Source organism: Sapajus apella, unplaced genomic scaffold (assembly GCF_009761245.1).
Source record: "Sapajus apella isolate SASKATOON/1434 unplaced genomic scaffold, GSC_monkey_1.0 scaffold33, whole genome shotgun sequence".
Classification (NCBI taxonomy): domain Eukaryota; kingdom Metazoa; phylum Chordata; class Mammalia; order Primates; family Cebidae; genus Sapajus; species Sapajus apella.
Genome location: NW_022436973.1, coordinates 21,981,863 through 22,007,063, shown reverse-complemented (window position 1 = coordinate 22,007,063; position 25,201 = coordinate 21,981,863). Strand labels below are relative to the sequence as shown.

The following is a 25,201-nucleotide window of genomic DNA, read 5'->3' as shown; positions in this document are numbered from 1 at the left end:
TACTAAAAATACAAAATTAGTCGGGCATGGTGGCACATGCCTATAATACCAGGTACTCGGGAGGCTGAGGCAGGAGAATCACTTGAACCTGGGAGGCAGAGATTGCAGTGAGCCAAGATTATACCACTGCACTTCAACCTCGGTGAGAGAGTGAGACTGTCTCAAAAATAAAAAGCTTTATTAAGATACATTTCACAAACCATAAAATTCGCCCATTTAAAGTGTACAATTGACAAATATGCACAACCATCACTACAGCCCATTTTGGAATATCTTTAATATTTTTTTTGAGACCAAATCTCATGCTGTTGTCCAGGCTGGAGTACAGTGGCATGATCTCGGCTCACTTCAACCTCCGCCTCCTAGATTCAAGCACTTCTGATGTCTCAGCCTCCCGAGTAGCTGGGATTACAGGCATGTGCCACCAGGCCAGGTAATTTTTGTATTTTTAGTAGAGACAGCGTTTTGCACGTTGCCCTGGTTGGTCTTGAACTCCTGGTCTCAAGTAATCTGCCCACCTGGACCTCCCAAAGTGTTGGGATTACAGGCGTGAGCCACTGTATCTGGCTAATATTTGTATCACCTTGGAAAGGAACCCCATACACTTTAGCTATCATCTCCCTATCCCTCCACCCCACCCTCAGTGCCCACTAACCTACTTTCTGCCTATAGGTTTGTTTCCCTGTTCTGAACATATTATATGGATGATTCCATATGTGTCTTTTATGGCTGGCTTGTTTTACTTGTTGTCACATTTTTTTTTTTTTTTTGAGACGGAGTTTCACTCATGTTACCCAGGCTGGAGTGCAATGGCGTGATCTCGGCTCACCGCAACCTCCGCCTCCTGGGTTCAGGCAATTCTGCCTCAGCCTCCTCAGTAGCTGGGATTACAGGCACGCGCCACCATGCCCAGCTAATTTTTTGTATGTTTAGTAGAGACGGGGTTTCACCATGTTGACCAGGATGGTCTCAATCTCTTGACCTCGTGATCCACCCGCCTCGGCCTCCCAAAGTGCTGGGATTACAGGCTTGAGCCACCACGCCTGGCCTGTTGTCACATTTTCAAGGTTTACCTGTGATGCAGCATGATCAGTACTTGATGCTTTTTTATGGCCTGTTAGTACTCCATCATATGGCTCTATGACATTTTGTTTATCCATTCCTCAGTTGACGGTCATTGGGGTTGTTTCCACCTTTTGGCTATTATGAATAATGCTGCTATATACATACATTTACTTGCATCTTTTTGTGTGGCTATATGTTTTCACTTCTCTTGGGTATATACCTAGGAGTGAAATTGCTGGATCATATGGTACCTCTATGTTTAATCATTTGAGAAACTGTCAGACTGAGAACATGCACTTAAAAACATTTTTTTAGGACCAGGCACTTTGGCTCACACCTATAATCCCAGCCCTTTAGGAGGCCTAGGTGGGTGGATCACCTGAAGTCAGGAGTTCAAGACTAGCCTGGCCAACATGGTGAAACCCTGTGTCTGACAAAAATACAAAAATTAGTCGGGCATCATGGGGGGTACCTATAACCCCAGCTACTTGGGAGGCTGAGGCAAGAGAATCGCTGGAACCTGGGGGGTGGAGGTTGCAGTGAGCCAAGATTATGCCATTGCACTCCAGCCTGAGCAACAGAGCAAGACTCCATCTCCAAAAAATAATAATAATAATTTTTTTTCTTTTTTTAACAGGTGTTGAAACATAAACTTTTAATTAATCAAAACAGTCTGGGCCAGGCGTGGTGGCTCACGCCTGTAATTCCAGCACTTTGGGAGGCCAAGGCAGGTGGATCACAATGTCAGGAGTTCAAGACCAGCCTGGCCAAGATGGTGAAACCCTGTCTCTACTAAAAATACAAAAATTAGCCAGGCATAGTGTCACTTGCCTGTAATCCCAGCTACTTGGGAGGCTGAGGAAGAGAACTGCTTAAACCCAGGAGGCAGAGGTTGCAGTGAGCTGAGATGGCACCACTGCACTCCAGCCTGGGCAACAGAGCGAGACTCTGTCTTAAAAACAAAAACAGGCCGGGCGCGGTGGCTCAAGCCTGTAATCCCAGCACTTTGGGAGGCCGAGGCGGGTGGATCACGAGGTCAAGAGATCGAGACCATCCTGGTCAACATGGTGAAACCCCATCTCTACTAAAAATACAAAAAATTAGCTGGGCATGGTGGTGCGTGCCTGTAATCCCAGCTACTCAGGAGGCTGAGGCAGGAGAATTGCCTGAACCCAGGAGGCGGAGGTTGCGGTGAGCCGAGATCGCGCCATTGCACTCCAGCCGGGGTAACATGAGTAAAACTCCGTCTAAAAAAAAAAAAAAAAAAAAAAATACAGCCAGGTGTGGTGGCTCATGCCTATAATCTCAGCACTTTGGGAGGCCACGGTGGGCGGATCACAAGGTCAGATCAAGAACAGCCTGGCCAATATGGTGAAACCTAGTCTCTACTAAAAAAAAATACAAAAATTTGCCGGGTATGGTAGTATGAGCCTGTAGTCCCAGCTACTCTGGATGCTGAGGCAGATGAATCACTTGATTACAAGAGGCAGAGGTTGCAATGAGCGGAGATCACCCCACTGCACTCCAGTCTGGGGGACAGAGTAAGACTCTGTCTTGAAAAAAAAAAAGAAAAACAAAAGGCTGGACAGCTAAGTGTAGTGTCTTACACCTGTAATCCCAGCACTTCGAATGGCTGAGGCAGGTGGATCACTTAAGGTCAAGAGTTCAAGACCAGCCTGGCCAACATGGCAAAACTCTGTCTCTACTAAAAATACAAAAATTAGAGAGGTGTGATGGCGTATGCCTGTAGTCTCAGCTACTCAGGAGGCTGAGGCAGAAAAATCACTTGAACTTGGGAGGTGGAGGTTACAGAGCGAACTGAGATCATGCCACTGCACTCCAGCCTGGGTGACAGAGCAAGACTCTATCTCAAAAAAATAATAATAACATGTCTGGGAACAGTGGCTCAGACCAGTAATCCCAGCACTTTGGGAGGCCAAGGTGGGCCCATCACCTGAGATCAGGGGTTTGAGAGCAGTCCGAGGAACATGGCAAAACCTCACCTCTACTGAAGATATCAAAATTAGCCAGGTATGGTGGCACATGCCTGTAATCCCAGCTACTCACGAGGCTGAGACAGGAGAATCACTTGAACCCAGGAGACGGAGGTTGCAGTAAGCCAAGATCACTCTACTGAACCCAGGAGACAGAGGTTGCAGTAAGCCAAGATCACTCCACTGCATTCCAGCCTGGGTGACAGAGCAAGACTCCATCTTAAAATAATAATAATTTAAAAATTATATCTGTTCTTTGAAAAATATCTTAAAATACAGAAAAGTTTCAAGATAACAACGTTTAATCTACTTTGTTGCTACCACTCAAAGAATATCCTTGTAGAATATTTTCCCATGCATATTGTGTTTAATGGGACCACACTTGGCATAATAGCTACATCAATAAATAGCTACATAGCTACATCAATGAGTTTCACACTTTTTTTTTTTTTTTTTTTTTGAGACAGGGTCTTGCTCTATCACCCAACCTGGAGTGCAATGGCTATATCACTGCTCACTGCTTCACTGCTGCCTCAGCCTCCCAGGCTCAAGTGACTTTCCCACCTCAGCCTCCAGGGTAGCTGGGACTACAGGCTCCCACCAACACAGCTGGTTAATTGTTTGTTTGTTTGAGATGGAGTTTCACTCTTGTAAGCCAGGCTGGAATGCAACCGCGCAATCTCAGCTTACTATAGCCTCCATCTCGTGGGTTCAAGCAATTCTCCTGCCTCAGCCTCCCAAATAGCTAGGATTACAAGCACTCACCACTATGTCCAGGTAATTTTTGTATTTTTAGTAGAGATGGGGTTTCACCATATTGGCCAGGCTGGTTTCAAACTCCTGACCTCAGGTGATCCACCCACCTGGGCATCTCAAAATACTGGGATTACAGGCATGCGTCACCACACCCAGCCTAATTTTTGTATTTTTTGTAGAGATGGAGTTTCACCATGTTGCCCAGACTGGTCTCAAACTCCTGAGCTGAAGTGATTCTCCTTCCTTGGCCTCTCAAAGTTCTGGGATTATAGGCATGAGCCACCGCCCATACTTCTTTTACTCTCGGAACCCTTTGTTCAAAAGTCCATTTTCTAGGATCCCAATATGTAGTCATTCAATAATGAACAATTATTGAGCCCTACAAAGCAGGCATCCCCATGCCACTGCCCATTCTCCTTGAAGGTTGCAAGTGTTGCACAGTACAGAGGAACCACCTCCCCTATTGAAGACAATAACTCAATGAACATCATCTCCTTAAGAGAAATGCTGAGAAGTGTGATATTAGGGTCAGAGGCCAACTTTGGACTTGAACCTATGCAACGTTCTGGGAGCCTGGGAGAGATGTAAATGATTATGGTCCTTGTCTTTCAGTAGCCCAGTCAGCTTGAGGAGATGAGATTCAAGAAAGGGAAAAGGGGATTTCAATACCTAATGCTACTGGGCATGATGGCTCATGCCTGTAATCCCAGTGCTTTGGGAGACCGAGGCGGTCTTAAGATCGCTTAAGCCCAGGAGTTCAAGACCAGCCTGGGCAACAAGATGAAACCCAGTCTCTCTAAAAAATACAAAAATATGCCGGGCGCAGTGGCTCACGCCTGTAATCCCAGCACTTTGGGAGGCCGAGGCGGGTGGATCACGAGGTCAAGAGATCGAGGCCAACCTGGTCAACATGGTGAAACCCCGTCTCTACTAAAAATACAAAAAATCAGCTGGGCATGGTGGCGTGTGCCTGTAATCCCAGCTACTCAGGAGGTTGAGGCAGGAGAATTGCCTGAACCCAGGAGGCGGAGGTTGCGGTGAGCCGAGACCGCGCCATTGCACTCCAGCCTGGGTAACAAGAGCGAAACTCCGTCTCAAAAAAAAAAAAAAAATACAAAAATTTGCCAGGCATGGTGGCATGTGCCTATAGTCGCAGCTACTTGAGAGGCTGAGGTGGGAGGATCACTTGAGCCCAGGAGACAAAGGTTGCACTGAGCCGAGATTGCAACACTGCACTCCAGCCTGGGTGACAGAGACAGACTTAGACTCAAAACAAAAACAGAAAACAAACTTAATGCTGTACCTCCCATCAGTTCCTCCCTAGGAATTCATCTTCTAGGTAGCATACAGACACATAGAACATACTGCATCATTGTAAAAGCTAATATCCTAAATGTTCAGCATTAGGGGCTTGAGTAAATATATACCATTATGGTACTAATATGGATCCATCACCAAGTAAGATGAAGAAAGGTATACAGCAGTGGTTTTATGGCTTTTTTTTTTTTTTTTTTTTAAGACAGAACTTGCTTTGTCATCCAGGCTGGAGTGCAGTGGCACGATCTTGGCTCACTGCAACCTCTGCCTCCCGGGTTCAAGCGATTCTCCTATCTCATACTCCTGAGTAGCTGGGATTACAGGTGCACGCCACCATGTCCTGCTAATCTTTGTAATTTTAGTAGAGATGGGGTTTTGCCATGTTGGCCAGGCTGATCTCGAACTTCTGACCTCAGGTGATCTACCCACCTCAGCCTCCCAAAGCGCTGGGATTATGGTGTGAACCACCTCGCTAGAACAATGTTCACATGCTGTTGGTATATTCTTTAAAATACAGATGTATTTACACTTGTAAAGATACAGACCTGCAGCCACTAGCCACAAGTGGCCATTGAACTATTTATTATTTTTATGTTTAATTTTTTTTTTTTTTTGAGACAGAGTTTCACAGCATGCTCCACCATACATGGCTAATTTTGTATTTTTAGTAGAGATGGGGTTTCACCATGTTGACTAGGCTGGTCTCGAACTCCTGACCTCAGGTAATCCGCCTGTCCAAGCCCCCCAAAGAGCTGGGATTACTGGCATCAGCCACCACCTCTGGCGTTATTTTTATGTTTAGAGTCCAGGTCTCACTGTTGCCCAGGCTTGAATACAGTGGTGCAATTATGGCTCACTGCAGACTCAAACTTCTGGGCTCAAGCTATCCTCCTATCTCAGCCTCCAGAGTCACTTGGATTACAGGCAGGAGCCACCACACCCAGCTATGTTTTTAAAAAATGTTTTGTAGAGACAGGATTTCACCATGTTGCCCACGCTTGTCTTGAATTACTAGTCTCAGGCAATTCTCCTGCATCGGACTCTGAAGTTGCTGGGATTACAGGTGTGAGCCACAGTGCCCAGCACTGTTGAGCCCTTTAAATGTTGCAAGTGCAAACTGAGATGTGCTGGGGGTGTAAAAGGCACATTAGAGTTTGAAGACTTGGTATCCAAGAAAGTATGTAAAATATCTCATTAATAATTTTATATCAATAACATGTTGAATAATATTTTGGATACATTACATTGAATAAAATATTACAGTAATTTCATTTTTCTTTTTTGTTTTATTTATTTATTTATTTTTGAGACAGAGTCTCACTTTGTTGCCAGGCTGGAGTGCAGTGGCGGGATCTTGGCTCACTGCAACCTCCACCTCCTGGGTTCAAGCAATTTCCCTGCCTCAGCCTCCCAAGTAGCTGGGACTACAGGTACACGCCACCACACCCAGCTAATTTTTTGTATTTTAGTAGAGACAGGGTTTCACCATGTTGGCCAGGATGGTCTCAATCTCCTGACCTCGTGATCTGCCTGCCTCCACCTCCCAAAGTGCTGAGATTACAGGTGTGAGCCATCTTTTTTGCTGTTTTAAATGCGGCTACTACAATGTTTTAAATTATGTATGTGGGCCAGGCGCGGTGGCTCATGCCTGTAATCCCAACACTTTGTGAAGCTCAGGTGGGTGGATCACCTGAGGTCAGGAGTTCAAGAAGAGCCTCGCCAACGCCGTCTCTACTAAAAATATAAAAATTAGCCGGGCATGGTGGCAGCTGCCTGTAATCCCAGCTACTCAGGAGACTGAGGCAGGAGAATCACTTGAACCTGGGAGATGGAGGTTACAGTGAGCCGAGATCGCACAACTGCACTCCAGCCTGGGCAACAGAGACTCTTTCTCAAAAAAAAAAAAAAAAAAAAAAGGGCAACAACAACAAAAAAAAAATATAAAATCCCAAAACCCCTCTGTGGTCTTGCCACCTCCCCCTGGCCCAGAGGTGATGTGACTTGGGATTTCAAGGGATTCAACATATAATGCCTGTCCTGACACACACACCCTGTGCAGATGTATGTTGGCTGGGTGGGGATGGGAGGCATTCCTGATTTTGAAAATGCAAACCTCGGGGTGGTTTTATTTCTGGTTTGGGGGGGTGGGTGGCCTCACAAGGGTACTTCCCCCTTCCATCCTAGCACTGAGGGCAGTCACATCCTCACTGGGAGTAGTGGCTGCAGGTCCAGGGCATGACCCCTGACCCAGGGAGGATGAACCAGAAATTCAGACCTGCAGAGCCCTCCGCACAGCACAGGAGCTGAGCAAAATGTGGAGAAAAGGAAAGGTCAGGGTTCCCACCTTGGCCACCCTTCTCAGGTGGGGCTAGGATCTTCCCTTCCCCTTCACATGAATTGGCCCACCCAGCCCCCCATCTTACAGGCCTTCCCTTTTGCCACCCTCATCCAATTCGCCTTGGGTCCGGGTGGCTGGGACTGCACGAGAAGGGGCGCTCCTGCCTTCCTGAGCTGCAGCCCTTCCATCCCCCCACGCCGCCGCCCACCCAGCCAGAGGCCACGTCTAATCCAGGGAGACGAAATTCCAAAGCTGCTTACTACCCACTGACTTTCGGGTGCAGCCTTCAGACCGCCTGTTCCAGGAGGCCTGGAAATCGGACGGGGCTGGAAGGCATTTATATAATTGGAAGATGCTCGGCTTAAACGAACGATAAATTCAGTCTCTCTGGTCTGGTCATCAAATAAACACCAATTAAATAATATGGTGCCTTTGGCACCAAGTTAGCCAAGCCAACAAGGGGCGTCATATTTAACTCGCTTCTCTGGCCGCTGACACCCTCCTCGACCCCCAGCCGCGGAAACCCATGTCTAGTCCCACCGTTTAGCCGGACTACTGGGGCTGCCGCGAAAATTGAACCGGCTGGGGTAACATCTAACCTGGAGTATCCCGAAAGCGCCCGTCGGTTCCGCTTGGGGGCCCCACTCCCCTCCCACCTCCTACGCTAGGCGCTCCGCCTGCGAATGACGTTTTGTTGCTGCTCAGCGCAGCCAGGCGCGGGGCGGGGAGGCTGCGGGGTCGGAGGCCCAGGCATTGGGCGAATCCTGGCCCACCGCCTGCCAACCGCGTGACCTTGAACGAGCTAATGAACTTCACACCTCAACGTCCAGGTCTGTAAAATGGGATACCTAACGCAGGCAGCACAGCGCAGCTGGGTTTAGCAAACTTCCGGGAGCCGGTTTAGCAAACTCCCCGTCCCTAGCGGTGATCCCAGGTGACCACAAGCTGCGGGGGGTCCTGCGGAGGCCACCCTAGGGCGTTGCTGCCGCCTTTGGAGTGTGGAACTCCAAACCATGTCGCGAGAGAAGGATTTCGGGAGGCCAGGATCTTCGCCCCAGGGCGATGTGCGGGGGTGTGGGATAAACCCTAATTCCTCCGGCCCACCCAAAGCCTGGAAATCCAGCCTCCGCGCCTCCAGCCCCGCGGGCCCCGCCCTCGATCCCGCCCTCCTCTAACCCGCTACCCCATTGGTGGCGTCCAGCGGCGCGGCCGCTGTTATTTTTCGAATATATAAGGAGGTGGAAGTGGCAGCTGCAACTAGAGGCTTTCCGGGCTCGTGCCTGAGCCCTGCGTCCCTCACACCCTACCCTCCCCGCATCCCTCTTCTCCCTCGCGCCCGACCCTGTGGCTCTTCCTCCCCCCCCCCCCCCCTCCCTCCCTCCCCCCCCCAGCCACCCCGCGCCCGCTGCTTCCCTCGGCCCAGCCAGCTGTCCCTGCGTCTGTTGGAGGCCCTGCGCCTGGCCCTCCAACCAGCCTTCCGCTGGCCCCGCAGCGATGGAGGTGCCCCAGCCCGAGCCCGCGCCAGGCTCGGCTCTCAGTCCAGCCGGCGTGCGCGGTGGCGCCCAGCGTCCCGGCCACCTCCCGGGCCTCCTGCTAGGACCTCACGGGCTCCCACGGTCCCCAGTGCGCGCGGCCGTTTCCTCGCCGGTCACCACCCTCACCCAGACCATGCACGACCTCGCCGGGCTCGGCAGGTAGGTCACCCCAAGGAGGCTGGATATGGGAGTGAGAGGCCCGGACTGGAGTCCTGGGCCTCCCGGAGAACTGAGCATAGTATCCGAATCCAGGAGGTGGAGTCCGGGGGAGGCGTCCCGGGCAGTGGAGAGGTACGCCCTTGTCCTTTATGGGGCCCAGGACATTGGAGGTGAGACCTGGGCTGTGCCTCCCACATCCTCCAGGTGACCTGCTCTTGGTCCGCACAAGCCTGTCCGAGTCTTCTTTCCCCTCACTCCCTCCTCCCTCAATGTGCCTCCACCACGCTGCCTCCCTAATCTCTACCCAAATAGCCACCATTTTTGCCTCAGGATGGGAATCCCAAGCCTGGATGGGGAACTTGAGGGTGGCAGAGCCATGGAGCACTCACACATCCATGCCCCTGCTTCCTCCACCCCAGTTCTGCGCCCAGAGTTAAGGCAATTAAGTCTACACTGATCCTGCTCCCTAACTCTGCAAGGGGAGAGCTGGGTTGTCCCAATAGAAGAACCTGGTCTTGTTCCATCCTTCAGGAAGTGTCCTGGAAAGGTGGGGGTCTGACAGTTTAGGGGAAGGCCCTCTGGGGCAGCTCTACTAGACCACCAACCCCTAAGACGGCCTCCAGCCAGGCTGCCTTGCTCACACCCTGGGCTCACCTTCCCCTGCTCCTGGGAGGACCTTTCCTAAACCAGTCAACAAAGAGAAGCTGCTTTGGGGCCTCTGCAGAATGAGCCTGCCTTGACCTGAGAAGAGGGCGGGCCCTCTGGGCCATCACTTTCCCGGTGTAGAGTTTCGCTCAGTTCTTTTCTCAGTGAGGGAGTGGGAATGCGGGCCAGCAAAGCCTTGAGCCCCACATTTACCTTTCTCCTTTCCTGGGTCCCTGTTCCCTTCCCAGCGAAACCCCAGAGAGTCAGGTAGGAACCCTACTCTCCCGTAGCCGCAGCCGGCTGACATGCCTATCCCTGTCGCGAAGGGCATCTGAATCCTCCCTGTCGTCTGAATCCTCTGAATCTTCTGATGCAGGTGAGGCCCAGGGGGGCCTGGGGAGGTCTGCCGGTGCCAGGAGAGATTTTGGGGCTGCCTGGGCCTCCTGATTTCCCTGCCGATCAAACTAACATCCTCCCCACAACCTGGTGGGCCCAGGAGCCGCTCCCCCACCCTCCACAGAGATGGGAGGAAGGCACACTTCTTGTGGGGCTCACCACACCCAACGCAGACTGGCTGAGTGGGTGGGAGGGTGGGGCCCTCTACGGGAGATGAGATCTCACCTATGTAAAACCAACGCACCAAAGTTCCACCACAGCCCTACCTGGGAAGCACTCAGGGCTGAGAGTTGGTCTTTAGAAACTTCTTATTCTATAACCTCTTCTTTGAAAAGCTGTCATCTCATAGTAAACAGGGAGTGGAGTCCTGTGCTATTTGGGGGATAATGTGTCATCCCTCAGGGCCCATGGTTGGGTTTTTGTTTCATTTTCTAATGTGTCAAAGTCCAAACTAGAAACGGGTTTTTTCTTCTTATTGGGACATGGTGGGGGAAAGTATACAGAAAGCGCCACAACTCTCAAACCAAGGTGCTCCATCCCCTTAGGTCTCTGCATGGACTCCCCCAGCCCTGTGGACCCCCAGATGGCGGAGCAGACGTGAGTATTGAAGGGAATGACTACTACCCAGCAGTCAGCACCTGCCTTTGAGAATCCCAGTTCTAGCAGAAACTCACTGGGGAGACCTGGGAAAGCGGACAGACCATGGGGTGCCTTCAGGATCTCTGTGGGCAGGGGGACTCACTGACCTTCTCGGGCCTTGGGATTCTGCTCCCTGTCTCAGAGAAGGATCTGCTCTCATGGGAGCCAACCAAGAGTGGGCTCAGGGACAGGGATGGTGGGGACAGTGGCCACTGGGAGAGCAGATGCTGGAGACTACGTGTCTTGCAGGAATACGAGTCCAGTGTATGTCCCGTTTTCTTCTTGTCTATACCCATGTTTTTTGTTTGTTTGTTTTTGCGGAATACCCATTTTTTTTTCTGTGAAATATCACAATTTAAAAATATGATCCAACTAATTCAAAACTTTAACTCACTCTAGGCCAAACAAAACACAGTTGGCTGCAGACTGATTTGGCTCTTGGCCCATCAGCAGCCTCTGACTTTGATGACAGTTGACCCTCTGGCCGGCCCTGGTCTGGGCCCTTTGTGCAAGGGAATGGAGAGAAAGTTAGTGGGCTCTGGCCTGGACAGACACAGCCCTCCTTGGCTGTGGGCATGGGAGGTGTCTTCCAGGGCACAGCTGTTCCCATCCAGTTGTTAAAGCCCAAGCAGTGGGGCAGCTGCCAGCCATTAGTAGCGACAGCTGGGCATCCCTAGCCTGTGCTGGGGACTGTGGCTTTGGGTTTAGAACAGTGACTTGTCTTACCTCCCATTGCCTTTGATCAGACTGGGCTGGGCTGCAGATTGGTTCACAAACAGGAAATGGGTGGGGTGGGGGGACTGCAGGTTGGTTTTGGTGGCAGTACAGAGCAGTCTTGCCCTAACCCCAAGGCCCATGTGCAGACAGAAAGCAAGCCAATGAAAGTGGTCATTGCTGTGCCCAACCAACCTGATACTAAGTTGGTTGGGCACAGCAGCCCCAGGGGGGGCATCCCCCTCACACTTTATCCCTGAGTGGTTCCCTGCCCCACACCTGCTTTGACAGTTATACAGAGTTTCTCAGAAAGCAGCTCTGTGTGTGTGTGTGTGTGTGTGTGCACATAGATGCACAAAAGCTCCATGTGGCAGGTGGTCTCCTGTAACAGGCGGGAGGGCGGGGCCTATATACAGAAGCTTATGCAGTGGCCTTAGAGGGAACATGTGTTGGAATTCCTTGCCTGCTGGCCTCTTCTAAGGCAAGAGGAGGGGGTGGGAACAGAGGCTGGTCCCTGGAAAATTCTGTAGGAGGGAAGAGCCCTAAAGCAGGCCCCAGTCCTGGGAGGACTAGGAGCCAGGCCAGCTCCTCACAGGGGGAAGGAAGCCTAACCTTGCCAGTGTCCAGGTTCTGGAGATACCCACATTGCTGGGTGCCCCTGGCCTATCATCATAGGTTGGATGGATGCCTTTTCTGGCAGCCATATGGCCCCGCTGAGGTGATTTGCATACAGGTGGAAGGCCTGGTGCAGGCTGGCGAGACTGTTGCCTTGGTGACGCTGCCCAGACCCTGCGACCTCCCCCAGCTGTCTCTATCACTGTCATTCTCTGGGCTTTCTTTCAATCAGGGTAGCCTTTAAAATTCCAGGCTGCCTCTTATCTCCCCCCTCCCCAATACCTGGGCCCCCTGATGGTGGGCATTCTTCCTATCTCACCCCTTCAACTGACCCAGACTGGGGACCTGGTGTTGGAGCCTGGGGACCTGGTGCTGGGGCCTGGGGGCCTGGTGCTGGGGAGGGTGATGGATGCAAAGGGAGGATAGGTTCCATGGGACCCTTTTCTGTCCTAGGTTTGAACAAGCCATCCAGGCAGCCAGCCGGATCATTCGAAAGTAAGTGTTCTCGGGCCTCTTCCATCTACCATAGGCTTTCCCCCAGGACATACAGGGGTCTGGAAGAGCATACCAAATGCTCTCAGTCCCTGCCCTGCCTCTCCCAGCCCTCACCTGTCCCCATTTCCTCCTGTAGCGAGCATTTTGCCATCAGACGCTTCCAGTCTATGCCGGTGAGTGTCTTCAAGGCCTGACTGAGGCTTAGACATGCTGGCCAGGCATGGGGTAGATTGGCAGGAGGCATCCAGGGATCACCTCCCAGCCGGGTGTCCCCAGGCAGCCTGTGGGAGATGGGGTTTCAGAGGTAGGCAAGTGGAAGGAGGTGGAGGAGAGATAGAGAAGGTAGGGCCTAGGCTGGGGCTGGAAGAGTGCAGCCTTCATTCCTCTGCCTGCTGCCCTGCCTGGCTCTCTAGGTGAGGCTGCTGGGCCACAGCCCTGTGCTTCGGAACATCACCAACTCCCAGGCACCCGACGTCTGGAGGAAGGGCAAAGCCGGCGGTGGAGCTGCCAGCAGCTCCGGGGAAGACAAGGAGAACGTGCGCTTCTGGAAGGCCGGGATGAGAGCTCTCGGGGGAGAGGAAGGGGCATGCTGGGGTAGTTCCCTGGCATGTGAGGACCCTCCTCTCTCATCTTGGCTGCAGGATGGATTTGTCTTCAAGATGCCATGGAAACCCACACATCCCACCTCTGCCCATGCTCTGGCAGAGTGGGCCAACCGCAGGGAAGCCTTTGCCCAGAGGCCCAGCTCAGCCCCCGACTTGATGGTACATCCAGAGAGCTAGCCCCTGGCAGGAGTCTGGGGAGGCAACCTGGGGGAAGAGGAGGGTGGCCTGAACCCCCAGGCACTGGGAACTTTTCCTCAGGAGGATGGGGGCAGAAACTGTCCCCACCTCTAAGTCTGTGTCTGTCATGTGGACAGTGTCTCACTCCTGAGCGGAAGATGGACATAGAGGAGCTCAGCCCCATGGCCCGAGGTCGCTTCTCTCTGACCCCTGCAGAGGGGGATACTGAGGAAGATGATGGATTTGTGGACATCCTGGAGAGTGACTTAAAGGTAAACAGCCTTGCCCTGCCAGGTGCCTACCTCCCCATCCCTGAGCCTGCCCAAAAGAAGAGAGCGCTGAGCCCCTGTGGCAGGACTGTGACCTCATTCCAGTGTCAGAAAAAGCATTTGAGGTAACTGAGTCACAGCGTAACCTCTGGCCAATCAGAGAAGAGCAGATGGCTGGTGCCACAGTGGAGGGGAGGTTGGATAGAGGGAGCTTCTCACCTCAGCCTGGGGCTTGCCAGGGAGACGGAAAGCTGTGCTGGAGGATTCAGGGACTGGAGGGGTTTGGCTGGCCTGTGTGTGTGGCTGTGACCCTGTCCTTGCTAATCTGGCCTCAGGACGATGATGCAGTACCCCCGGGCATGGAGAGCCTCATTAGCGCCCCCCTGGTCAAGACCTTGGAAAAGGAAGAGGAGCAGGTGGGCCTCTGGGATGGCCCCCTCCGAATTTGGAGGCATGGGGTCCATCCTACCCTCTGGTGGGATTTGAGGGATGGGGAGGGGCCTGGGCACTCTGATCCCTGATCTGCTGTCCCTGCCAGGACCTCGTCATGTACAGCAAGTGCCAGCGGCTCTTCCGCTCTCCATCCATGCCCTGCAGTGTGATCCGGCCCATCCTCAAGAGGCTGGAGCGTCCCCAGGACAGGGAAACACCTGTGCAGAATAAGCGGAGGCGGAGTGTGACCCCTCCGGAGGAGCAGCAGGAGCCTGAGGAACCTGTGAGTGCCTTCCTCCTGGGCCCCCTTTGGTATACACCTGGGCAGCCAACTCCTTGACTAAGTTTGTGGCAGAGGGCAGGTGGCAGCCTGGGCATGGCAGGGAAATGGGGTACCAGCCAGACAGGGCACTGAGGGGCAGCCCCACCCCGACCCTGACCTCCATCTGACTCACTTTCCAGAAAGCCCGAGTCCTCCGCTCAAAATCACTGTGTCATGATGAGATCGAGAACCTCCTGGACAGTGACCACCGAGAGCTGATTGGAGATTACTCTAAGGTACCTGTGGCATGGAAGAGGCCTGGGGAGGGGCTAGACCTGTTACTGACTAGGAACCCTCTAGCCCAGGGGCTGCTTGGGTTCCTCCCTCTCTCCCAGAGCCCCCATTTTCTTTGTCCTTTGTATCACTTTTTTTTCTTTTAAGATGGAGTCTTGCTCCCATCCTGCAGGCTGGGGTGCAGTGGCATGATCTCGGCTCACTGCAACCTCTATCTCCTGGGTTCAAGCAATTCTCTTTCCTCAGCCTCCCAAGTAGTTGGGATTACAGGCATGTGCCACCATGCCCAGCTAATTTTTGTCTTTTTAGCAGAGACATGTTTTTGCCATGTTGGCCAGGCTGGTCTTGAAATCCTGACCTCAGGTGTTCCACCCACCTTGGCCTCCCAAAGTGCTGGGATTATAGGCGTGAGCCACCACATGGGTTGTCCTTTGTGTCTTTTTATCCTTTATTCTTACATAGACTTCTCCCTCTGACCCTCCTTGGTCCCCTGACTCTACCTCAAGTCACTCCAGCCATCTGTTGTGTCTCCATCCTATTTCCAAGCTCATACCTAGCTTGGAACCCCCTCATGCCTCACCTGTGGGCTTGGCAGAGGGCAGGGAGCAGAGTGTGGGGCTCATCTCTTCCACTTCCCTTTTTCGTTTTCCTTTCCCCTTGGAAGGTTGTTCCCGGGGTGTCAGACCCAAGAGGGGCCTCTCAGTTGCTATGGGAGCCAGAGCTGAATTTGAAGGCCAAACCAGGTGTGGCCTCTGGGCTTGAAAATGAAACTTCATCCTTTTCAAGCTCCTGGTCTTACCAATTTCACTTTCTCCTCTCTCCCACATCCCTTCCTTTCCCTTCAGGCCTTCCTCCTACAGACTGTCGATGGAAAGCACCAAGACCTCAAGTACATCTCACCAGAAACGGTAAGCAGCATTGCACTATCTTCTGGGCGCATTTAGGACTGCAGCTCCGTTGTTGACCTTGCCTGGGGACGGGCTTCATGGACTAGGCCAGAAGACAGGCTAGGGCCACCCGCCAGCTGCCAGCCTGACCGACCCCCATGACCTCCTACAGATGGTGGCCCTGTTGATGGGCAAGTTCAGCAACATCGTGGAGAAGTTTGTGATTGTGGACTGCAGATACCCCTATGAGTATGAAGGTGGGCACATCAAGGTAAGGTGGGGAGAGGCCTTGAAGATCCCACCTGGTTTAGGTCCTTGCTCTGCCAAGAGAGTGAATGGAGGACGGGTAGCCCCTCTCATGGGGAGTTCCTGACCAGTAAGAGGAGTACAGGGACTGCAGGGGGAGGAGCCTGCCTCCTGGGAGGGGCCCAGGGCTGTGCCTGACCTCTGGCTCCCCTGGCAGACTGCGGTGAACTTGCCCCTGGAACGAGATGCCGAGAGCTTCCTGTTGCAGAGCCCCATCACACCCTGTAGCCTGGACAAGAGAGTCATCCTCATTTTCCACTGTGAATTCTCATCTGAGCGTGGGCCCCGCATGTGAGTCCCAGTTCCACCCAGCCAGCTAGTGTTTGCCCCAGCCTTCCCTGCCCAGGCTTACATGTGCTGGCACCATTGTGATGGCCAGGGGTGCGAGTCCAGGCACTCCTCTGTCCCACCTGATGGCCTGGAGCTGACCTCAGCCCCTCTTCACTGTGCATGGTACCCACCTCCCTTCTCCCTCACTGTCCTGCCTATCAGGCCTCATGTCTGCACCCCCATCCTTGCCGCCACCTGCCAGAAAATCTGGTTCCAAGTCTCTAGCACTGCCTTTCTCAAAATCTAAGGGCTCCGTGTCAGTCTCCAGTGACCCTGACCCTTCCAGTGTTCAGTGCTGTTAGGTTTCCATTGGAACCTGCTCTGCTGGCATCCACAGCACCTGGCCTCCCCCACCCCAGCTGAGCTCCTTCTGTCTCTGTTCCTGCTCTGCCTGGCCATCCGTCCTCCCACCCCTACCTCTTCCTGGGTTGCCACTGGTCCATCTCACTGCTAGTGGCTCTCCAGCCTGGCCTCACCCATGTGCTGGGAATCTGCACCCAGATGCCCCTTACAGAGACCTCATCCCTGCTGCCCTCCCCTTTTCTCCAGGCATCCCAGCACGTGGCACCCACCTCCACCCGGGCACTGGGCCTGGGCACTGGCTTCAGTCTTGGGTCCTCCTCCTCCTCCCTTCTCCCGACACTGGTCCTCACTGGGTCTTATCCACGAGTGACCTGAATGGATCACTTGAATGTGGCCCACTTGTCTCCTCTCCTTCTTTTCCTTTCCTGGTCCAGGCACAGATACCGCTAACAAAGATGGTGCAACTGCCTTCTAGAAATGGAGAGCCCATTCCCTTGATTTTCCGTCCTTCCTTCCACCCCACCGTCTTCTGTATAGCAAGACTGATCTGAAAGTGTTCTTACGGTTACATTCCTGCACTCAAAAGCCTTCTGTGGCTTCTCAGGGCCCTCAAAGGAGCGGATGTGGGGAATAGGTCCCATGATGTACAAGCCACTGCATGCCCCGCTCTGACCACACCCTGCCCGTGCCATCGCAGGTGCCGTTTCATCAGGGAGCGAGACCGTTCTGTCAATGACTACCCCAGCCTCTACTATCCCGAGATGTATATCCTGAAAGGCGGCTACAAGGAGTTCTTCCCTCAGCACCCGGTAGCGTGGGTGGCAAGGCCACCATCTCTGTGTGAGGGTTGGCTTGGCCATTCCCGAGCCCTGGGAAGCAGGGTGGGAGGGTTGGGTCCCTGCCAAAGTTATCCATTCCACTGCATTGACCCCTCCTATGCTGCCCTAGAACTTCTGTGAACCCCAGGACTACCGGCCCATGAACCATGAGGCCTTCAAGGATGAGCTAAAGACCTTCCGCCTGAAGACACGCAGCTGGGCTGGGGAGCGGAGCCGGCGGGAGCTCTGTAGCCGGCTGCAGGACCAGTGAGGGACCTGCGTCAGTCCTGTTACCTCCCTTGCCTTTCAAGGCCTGGAGCCAGCTGCCCTACGGGCCTGCTTGGCTGAGGGCCTGCTGGAGGCCTCAGGTGCTGTCCTTGGGAAAGATGGTGTGGGTGTCCTGCCTGTCTGCCCCAGCCCCGATTCCCCTGTTTCATTCCATCATTTTCCATATCCTGGTGCCTCCACACCCCTGGAAGAGCCCAGTCTGTTGAATTAGTGAAGCTGGGTTCATACCAGCTTCAAGGCAGGATTTTGTGTCCTCCAGGAGCTTTTTTCCTTGTTAGGGTTAACCCTTCATCTTCCTGTGTCCTGAAAAGCTCCTTTGTATGTGTGTCAGCTGAGGCTGGGGGAGAGCCCTGGTCTCCGAGGATGGGTCACAGCTAAACTCCTTCCTGACCTGGGAGTCAGCTCTCTGCCCTGGTCACCTCCCAGGCCACAGCTGCCCCTAACCTCTGTAGGTACCATGTTATGTCTGCCATGTTGCTCCTTTCTCTTGTTCTCTTTCCTGTCCCGCCATATGAGCACCTCCGGCCTGAACAGAAGCTCTTACTTGTTCCTGTTTCAGTGTTACCTGCGTGCTTGGTCGTTTGACTTTATACCCACCTCAGGACACTTTCGTAGGCTATTTAGGTTCCCCTGTCAAATATTAGTTACCCACTTGGTCCCAGTTTCATTGCCTCAGAAAGGGATGTTACTATCCTTGGGGGCTCCCAGGGCAAGGGCTAAGGCCTGAATCATGAGCCTGCTGGAAGCCCAGTCCCTACTGCTGTGAACCCTGGGGCCTGACTTGTCAGAACTTGCTGCTGTCTTGTTGCGGATGGACGCAAGTTTGGATGGATGGATGGATGGATGGATGGGTGGGTGGGTGTGTGGGTATGTGGGTGGATGGGTGGTCATGGATGCACCATGCCTTGCACACCCAAACTAGTTGGGAGCGTTTTGGTGAGCATGACAGCCTGCAGCAGGAATATATGTGTGTCTGTTTATGTGGACAAAAATCTTTACACTTAGGGTTTGGAACTATTCAAGAGGAAATGTCACAGAAGCAGCTAAACCAAGGACTGAGCACCCTCTGGATTCTGAATCTCAAGATGGGGGCAGGGCTGTGCTTGAAGGCCCTGCTGAGTCATCTGTTAGGGTCTTGGTTCAATAAAGCACTGAGCAAGTTGAGAAACCAGCATTGTGTCCTGTGGGGCCCTGGGCAAGATGCCAGCACCCTGCTGATGGTGGCATTGGGGTAGGGGACAGGTCAGCAGAGGCTGAAAGAGTTGCTGGAGAGGTGCCCTCATGCTCTTGTTTCCTCTTCTCCCAATGTTTTCCATCTCTCAGTGACACTCCTGCCACTGACTCTGGATTCAACCCCTTGTTCCCCTCACCTGGCCTCCCAAGCACTTCTGGGCTTGCCCTTCCTAAACTCTACCCAAAAGACAAGAGTGACCTCATCACTCAAGGATCATCAATGGCTCCCCATTGTCCTCGGGATAAATTTAAATAACTCACGGCATGGTCTTTTAGGATTTGGGCCCTCCCCAGCCTAATCCCCTCGAAAGGGAAAGGACCAGTTTGGGATCACAGGCCAAACCCAGATCTCTGAGGAAATCCCCTGAATACCGCTGCAAGTGACCCTCCCCACAGCCCCACACACACAAATGGGAGCTGTGTGAGGGAGGGACTCCTTTGACTATATAAATAAGATGCTGTCTTTGTCTGATACAAAGTGCACACATCAGGCATGATTAGCACTTTCTGGGACAGTTCATCTATCTTGTGAAGTAGGCGACGCAATGATTACCCCCCCATTTTGCAGATGTGAAAATGGAGGCTATCTCCTACCAGAGCAGAAAAAGGAGACTCCAGATCCCCACACTGAGTCTAGAGGACACCTGCCCTGTCTGTAGCTTGTTCTCAAGCTTCTTGTGCCCAAGAGCTTGGTCTTCACTCCTGGTTCAGAGCCCTCTGCAAAAGCACAATAGGTGGGGGGTGTTGGATGTGGTTTTGGTCGTGGGGCTGGGTTGTGCTCAGGGAGGGAAGGGACCTCAAGGCTCCAGAAGCCCTCTCACCTAGCAGGCCGCGGAAAGGCAAATGTTTATTTGGTGAGAGGATTTGCCCCAGAAAAGGGAAAATAGCTGTGCAGACCCCTGAGAAAGGGAGACAGAGGAGGGGAGAGGATGGGCCCCAGGCGTGCTGGCCCATCTGCTCCAACTTGAGTGCTTAGGGGGTCTGGTGAAGCCACCCTCCAACCTGGTTTCACAGAGGAAAGCGGCTCTCGGAAGCTCAGAGTTCACACAGAAGATGTGTAAACAGAGCAGCTGGCCATTCCAGCCTGCCCAGGATTGTCTCCCCCTCACTTGTCACTCCCCACTTTAGTCCTAGAGCAGCCAGGCAGGGGGGCTGGGCAACCTCACTTCTGCTGTGAGTGTTGTCTTCCCACTCTGGGATCAGGCCACGTGGTGAGGAGGAAACATGGGCTGAGTGTCTACAACACCCAGGCCTTGTGCCAAGTGCTGATGTCCGTGGCCACATCTGTCCCCAACGTAACTCACCATCAGAGTCTTAGCTGCAGCCATGGAACACTTAGTATGCTGCAGACACTTTTAGATATAATGTCTCCTAAGCCTACCCAGCAGGTATTCAGCTCATTTTACAGGAGAGATGGGAGTATTGGTCAAGCCAGGAGACAGCTCTTCCTCAAGAGGAGGCCCTGGTGCTGACATCTCCGCTGAGGGAGGCAGGAGCCCGGGCCTGGGAAAGCGGGTGCTGTGGGCTTGCCTCTCCGTTTCTGACTTGGGACCCCCTCTGCCTTGGAAAGTTCAGGAGATGAGGCAGAGGTGCCTCATCTCCCTTCCCCCCAGCAGGAGAAGCTATAACTTTCTTCCTGGATGAGCTAAAGGGAAGTGGATCAGGCAGAGAGGCAGTTTAAAATCCCAGGCTGCCAGCCAGTTTTAAAGGTTGTTTAGCTTTGGACAGGGTGGGGCAGGAATTCCAGCCTGCAGAAGTCCCAAGCAGCCACGTGCTGCCAGCTCACGTGCTTAGAGAGCTGCAAGGGGCTGGGATAAGCACAGAGTCCCAGTGTGGGGAACAGTGGTGTCTGGGAGGAAGAGGGAAGAATCTTCATCCACCTCATTGTCTAAATTGTTCATCTGGTAACTTTTGCAATGACAATTTTACAAATTAAGGGTTTTTTTTGGGTCCGGGCACAGTGGCTTACACCCCTAATCCCAGCACTTTTGGAGGCTGAGGCAAGTGGATCATTTGAGGTCAGGTGTTCAAGACCAGCTTGGCCAACACGGTGAAACCCTGTCTCCACTAAAAATACAAAAATTAGCTGGGCTTGGTGGCACGTGCCTGTAATCCCAGTAACTCAGGAGGCTGAGGCAGGAGAATCGCTTGAACCTGGGAGGCGGAGGTTACAGTGAGCCAAGATGGCACCACTGCACTCCAGCCTGGGTGACAGAGGAAGATTCCATCTTGGGGAAAAAAAAGAAAGAAATAAAAACTTACATGCGGTAGAATTAAGTCTTCCTTTTTATTAGTATATGTGCTGTCAAAGTTAGTGCTAACATTCCCCCTTTTGAGTGTACAGTTCTGTGAGTTTTGACAAATATATAGTTGTATAACCCCCACCACAATTGTGATGTAGAACATATTCATCCTACCCTCGATGGATTATTTGGGCCTGTTACAAAGTGAGCTGGAGATATACCCAAGAATGGTGTACTGGGTTACCATGTGTACATTTAACTCTGGTATTTTTCACACAGTTGTCCAAAGTCCTTGCACCAATTTACCTTCCCATCCACAGTGTCCCAGAGTTCTGTTGCTCCACATTCTCGTCAAAACTGGTAAATGTTGCTGGGTGCGGTGGCTCACACCTGTAATCCCAGCACTTTGGGAGGCCGAGGTGGATCACTTGATGCCAGGAGTTCGAGACCAGCATGGCCAACATGATGAAACCCCATCTCTACTAAAAACACAAAAACTAGCCGGATGTGGTGGTGCACACCTATAGCCCCAGCTACTTGGGACGCTGAGGCTCAAGAATTGCTTGAACCCAGGAGGCGGAAGTTGTAGTGAGCCAATATCATCCCACGACACTCCTGCCTGGGCAACAGAACGAGACTCTGAAAAAAAAAAAAAAAAAAAAAATTGATAAATGTTAATTTCACTCCCTTAACCAGAAAATGTGATTGCTGTATCTAGCAAGGCAATCTGTTAGCGGTCAAGTGCTGAACCCACATACTGGGATGTGGTGGTGGCAAGCATTTAGGTGTCACAGACCCAGCCTGTTTTCTGATTCTCTTATGTTGAAAGATGAGGCTATATTAGTCTCAGTCTTGTCAAGTCAGATTCTTCAAAAATCAAAGAGCCTCTCTGGAGTTCATTAGCTGTATGTTAATTGCCTTGAGCCCTTCTGCTGACAGCAGCCCACAACCATCTAGAAAACTTAAGATTTCTACAAAGCCTTGATCTTGGAATGGAGCACACAGCCCCTGTTCTCCACAGGCCATGATACTGCTGGTGGTGCACAACAAAGTTTAGACAAGGAGGTGCGTGGCCTGAGCAATCTGGAAATGATCAGAGAGGCCAGTTGCGTAATGACGGAGAAGCTGCTGTTGTGCAGCCGTGAAAATCAAGCCTGGAGAATGTTCCAGGATGTGAAATTATTCACAATCTATTGTTCAAAGAAGACAGTTGGTTATGGGACAGAAGGTAAGAAGCCTTCCCACCCTCCCCACATAGGAGGAGTCTGTGTGGGTGCCAAGGGGCACAGTGAGGGTTGCCTCAGCCCCACCCGGCCCATACTGGCATGCACAACCCTGGGAGGAGTGCCAGGCTCTGAGTCAGCGGGGTCTGGGACAGCAGGAGAGGAAGGCGCCTCACGTGGCTGGGCCTCCTCTGCCTCGTGGGGCCTCCTGGCTCTCAGCCCTGCAGGCAGTGTGGCTGTTTGAAAGGACAAATCACTCATGGCCTAGTCCTCCTGGGGCCCAGCCAAGACTAAGTTCCTGAAGGAGGGCTGAGGGGAGGGTAACTCATGCGTCAGGATTGGGAGTACTAGGGAAGGAGGTCATCCAAGCATAGGGCGGGGAGGGAGCTCTCAGGGTTGGGTCATAGAGGACGAACAGTAATGGGGTTGCAGGGATGCTATGGCCTTTCAAAGCTCCTGGGGAAGAGGGCCAAGCCAGCCCTTGGGATGACCATGAGCAGACATGGGGAGACAGGGAAACACAAGGAGAGTAGAAGGGGCAGGCTGAAATCTACTGACATGTACACCTCCAAGGACACATGTGTTTTATCAGAATAGTCACCAAATCCCACTGGGCCTCTATTTCCTCAGGTGTAAAATGGGAATAATATATAAAAGCTCCTACTTCACAGGGCTGTGGATTGGATCAAATGAGTTGATGTATGCAAAGCACTCAGAACAGGGCCTGCTGATCTTGCCTGTAATCCCAGCGCTTTGGACAGCCAAGGTGAGAGGAACACTTAAGGCCAGGAGTTGGAGACCAGCCTGGGCAACATAAGGAGATTCTGTTTCAAGAAAGAACAAGGGCATCCTACAGCAAGTGCCATACAAGAAGCTGCTATGGCCATTATTGCTTACGGCCAATGTGGGGATTGACAGGAGATCAGAGAGGTTAAAGGACATGCCTGAAAACATTTAACTAAAGGAGCCAGTCTGAAGATTTCCTTCCCTTTCTGCACCTGAACAAGATTCTGGGTGATGGGTCATAGGAGAAAAGCCCAGCTTGGCAGGGCGAGGTGGCTCCTGCCTGTAACAGGGAGGCTGAGGCAGGTGGATTGCTTGAGCCCAGGAGTTGGAGACCAGCCTGGGCAACAAAGCAACACTCTGTCTGAACAAAAAACTAATTTAAAAATTAGTAGGGGCCGGGTGCAGTGGCTCACGCCTGTAATCCCAGCACTTTGTGAGGCGGATCACAAGGTCCAGAGATCAAAACCATCCTGGCGAACATGGTGAAACCCCATCTCTACTAAAAATACAAAATTAGCCTGGTGTTATTGTGGGCGCCTGTAATCCCAGCTACTCAGGAGGCTGAGGCAGGAGAATCGCTTGAACCTGGGAGGCGGCAGTTGCAGTGAGCCGAGATCGTGCCACTGCACTCAAGCCTAGGTGACAGAGCAAGACTCTGTCTCAAAAAAAAATTGCGTGTGGCACATGCCTGTAGTCCCAGCTACTTGGGAGGCTGAGGTGGGAGAATCACTGGAGCCCAGGGGTTCAGGCTGCAGTGAGCTAAGATTGCACCACTGTGTTTGTTCCAACCTGGGCAACAGAGCAAGACCCTATGTCTAACCAAATAAGCAAAGCCCAGTTGCAGCGTATAGGAAGCAACAGCCTATGCGGCAGTACAGACAGCAGTCAGGAAGAGGCAGGTGGAGATCTGGTGGAGATAGAAGATGGGAGAGCTGTCTGAGTGTCCAACTGGAGGCTCCCAACACAGAGTGCTGCCGTGTCTGAGATGGTCCAGGGAGGTAGAAGGAAGGAAGGGACAGAGATTGCCCAACTTTCGCCTCCTTTTTTCTAGGGCAGCCATAATCCACCCAGTTTTAGTACACCTTGATTTGCAGAAAAGCATATTCCCTTTTCTTCTTAGTTTCCTGCTTTGATCTTTGAGAAAAGGCTAGATACTCTTATCAGGGAGGCATTAAAAAGTCCGCTGCTAGGTGGGCACAGTGGCGCGCGCCTATGGTCCCAGCTACTCAGGAGGCTAAGGTGCAAAGATGGCTCAGGCCCAGGAAGCAGAGATTGCAGTGAGCCAAGATCGTGCCATTGTCCTCCCGCGGGGGAGAGAGCCCGTCCCTCTCAAACAAAAAAAAAAAAAAAAAAAAAAAATCCATTGCCTGGGGCTAGCAGATTCTACCTAATTGCTCTCCCCACATTCAGAAATAGGTGGTTGCTGGTCTAGATTGAGGTCTCAGTTTCTTTTCTTTTTTCTTTCTTATTTTTTATTTTTTTTAAGAGATGGGGTTTCACCATGTTGGTCAGGCTGGCCTTGAACTCCTGACGTTGTGATCCGCCCGCCTCAGCCTCCCAAAGTGCTCAGATTACAGGCATGAGCCACCATGCTCAGCCTGAGGTCTCAGTTTCTTTTTTTTTCTTTTTTTTTTTTTTTTTGAGACGGAGTTTCGCTCTCGTTACCCAGGCTGGAGTGCAATGGCGCAATCTCAGCTCACCGCAGCCTCCGCCTCCTGGGTTCAGGCAATTCTCCTGCCTCAGCCTCCTGAGTAGCTGGGATTACAGGCACATGCCACCATGCCCAGCTGATTTTTTGTATTTTTAGTAGAGACGGGGTTTCACCATGTTGACCAGGATGGTCTCGATCTCTTGACCTTGTGATCCACCCGCCTCGGCCTCCCAAAGTGCTGGGATTACAGGCGTGAGCCACCGCGCCCAGCCCAAGGTCTCAGTTTCTATAAAGATCATCAGTGTGGCTGGGCATGGTAGTAAGTGCCTATTAGTCCCAGCTACTGGAGAAACTGATGTAGGAGGATAGCTTGAGCCTGGGAGTTCAGAGCCATAGGGCGCTATCATCCTGTTTGTGAATAGCCAC

General features: G+C 52.4%; 1 protein-coding gene across 6 annotated transcripts in view; it reads left to right on the top strand.

The window, feature by feature from the left end:
- CDC25B (cell division cycle 25B) overlaps window positions 1–18,810 on the top strand; it is a 22,059-nt gene extending 3,249 nt beyond the window's left edge. Inside the window, exons 1-17 of one of the 6 annotated variants that reach the window (XR_004274150.1) lie at window positions 8,158–8,300; window positions 8,963–9,164; window positions 10,058–10,185; window positions 10,751–10,802; window positions 12,627–12,668; window positions 12,805–12,841; window positions 13,082–13,432; window positions 13,588–13,722; window positions 14,055–14,135; window positions 14,258–14,434; window positions 14,614–14,709; window positions 15,553–15,615; window positions 15,767–15,865; window positions 16,058–16,191; window positions 17,231–17,342; window positions 17,482–17,719; window positions 18,645–18,810. Coding sequence is in view for 5 of the 6 variants with exons in the window: in XM_032295530.1 (XP_032151421.1) it covers window positions 8,276–8,300; window positions 8,963–9,164; window positions 10,058–10,185; window positions 10,751–10,802; window positions 12,627–12,668; window positions 12,805–12,841; window positions 13,082–13,432; window positions 13,588–13,722; window positions 14,055–14,135; window positions 14,258–14,434; window positions 14,614–14,709; window positions 15,553–15,615; window positions 15,767–15,865; window positions 16,058–16,191; window positions 17,231–17,342; window positions 17,482–17,622 (1,875 nt within the window). In the remaining variant the exon portion in view is untranslated. Of the gene's footprint in view, window positions 1–8,156; window positions 8,301–8,962; window positions 9,165–10,057; window positions 10,186–10,750; window positions 10,803–12,626; window positions 12,669–12,804; window positions 12,842–13,081; window positions 13,433–13,587; window positions 13,723–14,054; window positions 14,136–14,257; window positions 14,435–14,613; window positions 14,710–15,552; window positions 15,616–15,766; window positions 15,866–16,057; window positions 16,192–17,230; window positions 17,343–17,481 lie in introns of those variants that run through there. The other 5 variants (XM_032295531.1, XM_032295532.1, XM_032295530.1 and 2 more) reach the window with 5 other exon arrangements.
- The last annotated feature ends 6,391 nt before the right edge of the window (window positions 18,811–25,201 follow it).